The 6,648-nt window shown below is 38.5% G+C and overlaps 1 protein-coding gene across 1 annotated transcript; it reads left to right on the forward strand.

Annotated features, from left to right (window-relative positions):
• Positions 1-35: 35 nt before the first annotated feature.
• lsm1 (LSM1, U6 small nuclear RNA associated) lies at positions 36-3,247 on the forward strand. Its single transcript, XM_042422087.1, has 4 exons — positions 36-275; positions 405-473; positions 1,121-1,236; positions 2,565-3,247. Exons 1-4 carry the CDS (start codon positions 230-232, stop codon positions 2,733-2,735), a joined length of 402 nt encoding a protein of 133 aa, XP_042278021.1. The 5' UTR covers positions 36-229; the 3' UTR covers positions 2,736-3,247.
• Positions 3,248-6,648: the final 3,401 nt, after the last annotated feature.

A 6,648-nucleotide genomic window follows, 5' to 3' on the forward strand; every position in this document is an offset into this window, starting at 1 on the left:
TGTTACGTGTATTTAAAGATTTGTACTTAAATTACTATAAAATTAATCACGTTTATAGAAATTTGTCTACGTTGCAGTGCAGTGCCTTAAGGGTTAAACGTGTACAGGAAGTTTATCCCAGGCGTGTATAAAGACGCTTCCTGTCCTCTTCTTGAAAGAAACATATTTTGAAACATTCATGGCTTGACGTTATATCAAGATACACGAAGCAAATAAACAGCAGCCCAAGATGAACTACGTACCAGGGACGGCAAGTCTCATTGACGACATCGACAGTAAGTCGGAGGGAAGAGGGTTTAGTGAACGAGTCGCTTCAAGATGCGGCATTGTGTCTGAGACAAACTGGATCATTTGTAACCGTTTAATATGTTATTTAACATGCTTGTGTCGTGTGCGTCCTACAGAGAAACACCTGGTCCTGCTCCGAGATGGCAGGACACTGATCGGTTACCTCAGGAGCATTGATCAGTTCGGTACACATCATTTAATTATCTCCCACTTATTACTCACATAAGGTGAAAAGCATAAGCCAAAGTATGCCGAGCTAACTCCATAGAGGCTCATTTCAGGTGTGCTTAAAGATCCCCTCCAGACCAGTTTAAGATGTATATAAAAGACTCTACTTTGAATAATAATTTGTCTAATATGATTTTTCTTCTTAAAATCCTACATCTACTCCTTCTCCCTCATCAAACATTTCATATATTAATAGGCAAATTCAAACTGCTGGACACAAGATGTCTCCTACTTCACTTTGAAGTCCATCCTCAGTGTTTGTGCACATTACACTTGTGTAAGTTGAATATTGGACCACAATTGGCTTCCAAACTATTTGTGATGTCACAAATCATACTCGTAGGCCCGCACCTTAAAATTAGATTTTTAATGGGCTCAGAGAAACTTTCCACTTTCAGCAGATGAATGTGAAAACAAACTCTGCATATACATCATTCTGCACAGTGAAGCTCAAACATGCAACTGTAGGAACAAGAAGAAAAACATATTTTTTAGTGGAGGGGGACTTTAAGAATCCCACCGTCTGTTGTATTTATCTTTTCTGAGTGTGCAAAGTGTTCAGTGTAAAGCAGCACCTCTCTCACCTGTTTCTCTTGTCCCCCAGCCAATCTAGTTTTTCATCAGACAGTTGAGCGCATCCATGTGGGGAAGAAATTTGGTGACATCCCCAGAGGAATATTCATTGTGAGAGGAGAAAATGTGGTCCTGCTTGGAGAGATAGTAAGTGGGCATGTCCTCGTTTTTATTTTATTTTTTTCTGTTGCGTGTTTGGAATAATATAAGTTGCTGAACTTTTACAAATTTGGGTTAAACAGCAGTAGTTAATAAGAGGAATTTGTCATCAGTCAAAATCCTGTCATTGACTGATCAGTGCATTACATTTATAGTATTACATCCTGGAGAAGAGATTCACACAACCAAGTGGTCAAGGTTGCATAAAGAATGGGATTGGTGCTTATTCTGCATTTTTAAAATATTCCCATGAATAGGGACGCATGATGCGTATAAACCAAAAATATTTGCTTCATTTGACTGTTTTATGGTGGCAAGTAGGATACAAAATAAGTGGTAGATGAACACAACAGCTCTCCAGCTCCCAATCGTCTCCGCTCCTCTCTTTGTTTGACTGTCAGTGGGGTTTACTTATTATGACATCACTTCTTTTGCAAGCAAGGATATAGATTAAACCATGTTGGTACCTCATGCTGGCTGAAGTTTATGACTAGAAGCAGTGAGGAACGCTTACACATGAGCTATAATCTTTGAAATTAATTTATGCACCAGTTACAGATATCTAAGAACCCAAATCTCCATAACCCCTGCTTACACATGCTTTGATTCACAAGGTTAAAGAGACCGAAACTTTTGCAAGATTTGTTTTTTCTCACATGGTTTAATCGTATCAGTGCAGTGACATTTTGCTTATTATGGTACCTTGACATTACAGTGACAATATAGGACCTTGCAGGCCTACACAGAGTGCAAAAAACATAAGTCATGAACCCTGGAATCTATATCTCACACTATATACATCACGCATTCAGTCACAAATCTGCATTTTTGACAACAATGCATCCTAGCATTTGATAATACATTAATAATACATTTTAATTTTTAGCATAGACATGAGGCATCAAGACATTATCATGCTCAGTGCTCCACAAAATAACATCCTTTGTGGTAAGAGTGGTTTGTGGTATCCTGATAATTAGACTGATTTGCCATTTCAGTTTCACTTCATTATGCACGATTAATTAATTATTCATTTCAAATAGAGATGTTGGAGGTCATTCAGTCTTCGAGTATGGCTTGGTTTGTGGTTTTCGTATAGTGCAGTTCAGCTGTGTGTCTTACACTTGAGACATTTGAAATGCCATTATAGTGTCATAAACGATAAACTAAGACACAGGAGATTGTCCATCAAGGTAATTTGAGTAATCCACTTTTAGTAAAACACATAACAACTCACACTGGTCCATGAGGTATACCACACACACTCAAGTTTGTTTGAACTGTGAAATGTAATGTCTTTGTGTCTGTCTGTGCAGGATGTGGATAAACCCTGCGACACAGTCCTGCAGCAGGTCTCCATCGAAGAGATTCTGGAGGAGCAACGGTTGAAGCAGCAAGCCAAACAAGAGACGGAGAAAGTCAAGATGCAGGTCTTGAAGGACCGAGGCCTTTCCGTCCCCAAAGCTGATAACTTAGATGAATACTAACACCGCCTTGATTTCATGAGCCTCTCTTTCAGTTTGTATTGGACTGACAAGTTTTATGTTGAATTTGAGAGAGCATGAGTGTCTTTTTTTTTTTTTGTTTTTTGTTTTTTTTTTAATGAGTACAAGGCAGCGTCATGCTGGACATCTATACTGTAGTGTACTGAATTTCATTTGAATCACCTGAAGAAAAAACATAGTGATAGCTGCTCTCAGTTTTGCAGATCATGGCAGCAAAACTAAACTTCATGTATTTGTCTAAGATCACTATAATGGCAATTTAGCAAATATTCTACAGCAGCACTTTCTATTTTGTCACAAACATGGCGAGTGTTTTTATTTGGAGATATATAGGCCTGCTATTGACAAAAACTACTGGCTATGCTCCATTAAAGTGTTTAGTTTTTCATTAGAGGAAGACCTGCTTGGAAACATCTGTGTCCTCACATTATCTGACTGTCTTTCTGTTTATTCTGTTGTATGTAATGCATTAAAGGTTGAAATCTTTGGGTAAATGTGGGCCTATGAGCCAGTGCTCCTCTGGTCCCAGGTGATGGCGCCACATTCCCAACATGCGCTTAACGTCGCGATGTAATGTGACATTAAATTTGAGGCGTGTGTATCACATTCAGGCTTGTGAGGAAATAACATAATTTATTTGGTTAATTCAATGTAGGCAGGCGACGCGCCATCATCATACAGCCTCGCGTCCTGTTTATTAAGATAAGAGCGCGTCCGAAGAAATGTATCGATCCTATCTACCCACATCAGTCAATAACAACCCTGTTCATCGTTTGGGCGGACACAGTGAGTTAATATGAAGCAGCCGCTTAGCAGGCAGCATGTGGCCGCTTTAGTTCACTTTGGTATACGGACTGCGGGTCGACTGAGTGGCACCACACAATAAACGACTTACTATGGCACCACTTGAATTAGTCTTCCAAGGAGATTCATTGTATGTATTTTTTTTTTTTTTTTTTTTTTAAATTGTGAACACTCTACAGTAGCCTGCATGCAAAAGGGCAATAAAAAAAAACTTTCTGAGAGAGCAACGTCAAGCAGTGCAGTTATAAAACATGAATTCCGGTCAAATTTCAAAATAAAACTCCTGAGAGGAGGATTCGAGGGAACCCAGAGGGCCAAAGTGGAGCGGGGGTCCACATGCATTAGCGACTGTAGGAAGTATTAACATCATTAGGGCTTAAAATAGATACTAAGAATAGTCTCAGTAGTATTGCGTAAACTACCCCTTCAAGGTCCATTCTCATAAAATGCGTCTATGATTATTTTGGGGGATGTTTTTATGCATTTCTGTTTCCCTTGAGTAAAACGGATTACACCATATACACTACTGCTTTCATATCACCTGGAAATAAAGGCTGGGTGATGTGGACAAAATCAAATATGAAATTTTTGACCAAATACCTCGATATTGATGTGACAGTATTGTAGGGATGACTATTGGTGCTTTCACAAAATGTTTACACAATGAGATTTTTGATAAATAATCATCAGTAATGTGGATATAATGACTAAGTGGGTAAAGACAAATAATTGAACAGCTAGAACTGTCTGGTAAGTTCAGAAAATTACATCACTTTACTGTAATGCGGCCTTTAGCCATATCACAATATTATGATATCCAAAATCTAAGACAATATCTAGTCTCATATCACAATATCGATATAATATCAATATATTGCCCAGCCTGACTGGAAATAATAAAAAATATGAGCTCAGAGCAGCTCAGAGATACGATGTTATAGGCACTACCTGGAAGAAATATCAGGGTTTGGATCCCAGTTTATCAAACTAACAAGGAACCAGTTAACTCACTGACCCAAATTTTTACACAATGACAATGATCTTGTGTTGTAGAAATACAAACCTGCAGCCAGACGGGTCCATTGAGTTTGCGTCATGGATTACACCCAGCTGGGGGTGCTACTGAGTACTGTAAAGCAAAAAGTATCTTAAACATAACAATGACTGCAGGATGTAAGTGTATCTGCACCCTCTAGTGTAGTCTGTATAATCCATTTACAAAATTATGGTCACTGAAATCTGAAGTGTCCAAGTATCTGTTAAGACTGCAAGGGTGTGGAGCTTTATCAGAGCTGACTGGGACCCTCTGGATCAATAGGACCTCCCGTCACTCACACAAATACAAATAGCCTACTGTACATGGCGCAATCGAGCTCCTATAATTTGTTGAAGTAAGAGTTGGACTGACCAAACAGTGTGACAGGAGCTGAGAGGAGAAACACAAAGCAATTATCTAGAAGCATGTATAGACTACATCAGTGGTTCTCATACTTTTTCATGTCAAGGGCCCCCAAACTGACACAAATTAGACCACAGACCCCCATCTGATAAGATTTTTGCATTTAGATGTTTTGTTACATATAGTGTATGAAACCTATGACCAAAATAGTCATAAATTCTGTCATTGTGTTACTTATGGATGGAATTATAGTGAAAATAAATGATTCCCCTTTTTGCTGGGGACCCCCTGGAACCAGTCCCCCGTAAGGACCCCTGGGGGTCCCTGGACCCCACTATGAGAGGCACGGGTCTACATAAAAGAGACATAATAGAATATCATTTTGAATGGTTTCTGTCTGGTAACATTTTTTAAGAATGGAACACGTTTCACAAAATATTTGATAATGGATATCTAATGTTTATCTTGACAGTGTCAGATATACGATATTATTCTTCAGTCCCATCAAGACGGATTAGTTGTTAATATCTAGTGAAAACCATCTGTGGAGGTCCAGTCATAATTTAGCGTTTGGATATTAATATTTAATATATAAACATAAACTACTTCTTGTCTGTTGGTTATTGTCGGCCCTAAAACCAGCCAATTTGTACTCTACCGCCAACAATAGGACTGATGTAGCTCTACAAGTGTATTACAAGTGTGCATCCACTATGGGTTAAGTGTAGTGTGTGTGGTATATTTCAAACGTGGACACACTTCCCTAATACCTACTACCTGCCTAATACGCGATCTTAAATGCTCAAGACTGCAACTGTAGATATTTGGGACGCATATTGTGACTCGTCATAGCAGGAAAACCACAGCTGTTCCTAATAACATTAACGACGGCTCTGTTCATTTCAAGTATCCCAGTGAGCCATGACAGAGTGACATGAACCCAAACACCTTAATGGTCAGCTATCGTTATTTTACTCATTTTTATTAATACCTGTATGGGGAAAGGCCTATCAAACAGACCTGCTGCCTTAACAGTATTCATATGTGGACTTAATTAGAACTTCACGTTAGTTCTGTTAGCCTATGTAAGGCAAGGTAATTTCATTTATATAGCACATTTCAACAAGGCAATTCAATGTGCTTTACATAGAACATAAAAGGCATAGAATATAAAAGCAACACAAGGCAACATAAAAAGACATTTAAATACAATTAAAAAATATTAAATTTGAAATAAAAAAAAGCTAAAATAGAATAAGACATAAAACAGGAGAATAAAAGTCACAGTGCAGTGTAAGACATAAACCCTCAAATCTGATTTAAGAAAAGGCAGCAGCAAACAGAAAAGTCTCCAGCCTTGATTTATAAGAACTGAGATTTACAGCAGACCTGCAGTTTTCTGGGATTTTGTTCCAGATATGTGGAGCATAAAAACTGAACGCTGCTTCTCCAACATTAGTTTTGACTCTGGGGACAGAAAGCAGACCTGTCCCAGACGACCTGAGAGGTCTGGATGGTTCATAGCAGATCAGAAATGTAGAAATTCTACCACCAGAGGGCGACTCTATAATTTTTTCCACTCCATGTTGACTGCAACAGTAAGTAACTTTAACCTAATTTGTGTCATTGTAGTAGAAGCAAAGTGAAGTTAGAAGAGAATGAACATTGGCTTCCGACTTTACAACAAGGACG

This window comes from Thunnus maccoyii, chromosome 9 (genome assembly GCF_910596095.1).
Source record: "Thunnus maccoyii chromosome 9, fThuMac1.1, whole genome shotgun sequence".
Classification (NCBI taxonomy): Eukaryota; Metazoa; Chordata; class Actinopteri; order Scombriformes; family Scombridae; genus Thunnus; species Thunnus maccoyii.

Bases quoted from the DNA above. Each gene is read 5' to 3' on its own strand.
- lsm1 (XM_042422087.1), top strand. From the start codon at position 230: ATGAACTACGTACCAGGGACGGCAAGTCTCATTGACGACATCGACA. The intron at 474-1,120 runs GTACACATCATT...CTTGTCCCCCAG, and splicing joins CAGGAGCATTGATCAGTTCG to CCAATCTAGTTTTTCATCAG. The intron at 1,237-2,564 runs GTAAGTGGGCAT...CTGTCTGTGCAG, and splicing joins TGGTCCTGCTTGGAGAGATA to GATGTGGATAAACCCTGCGA.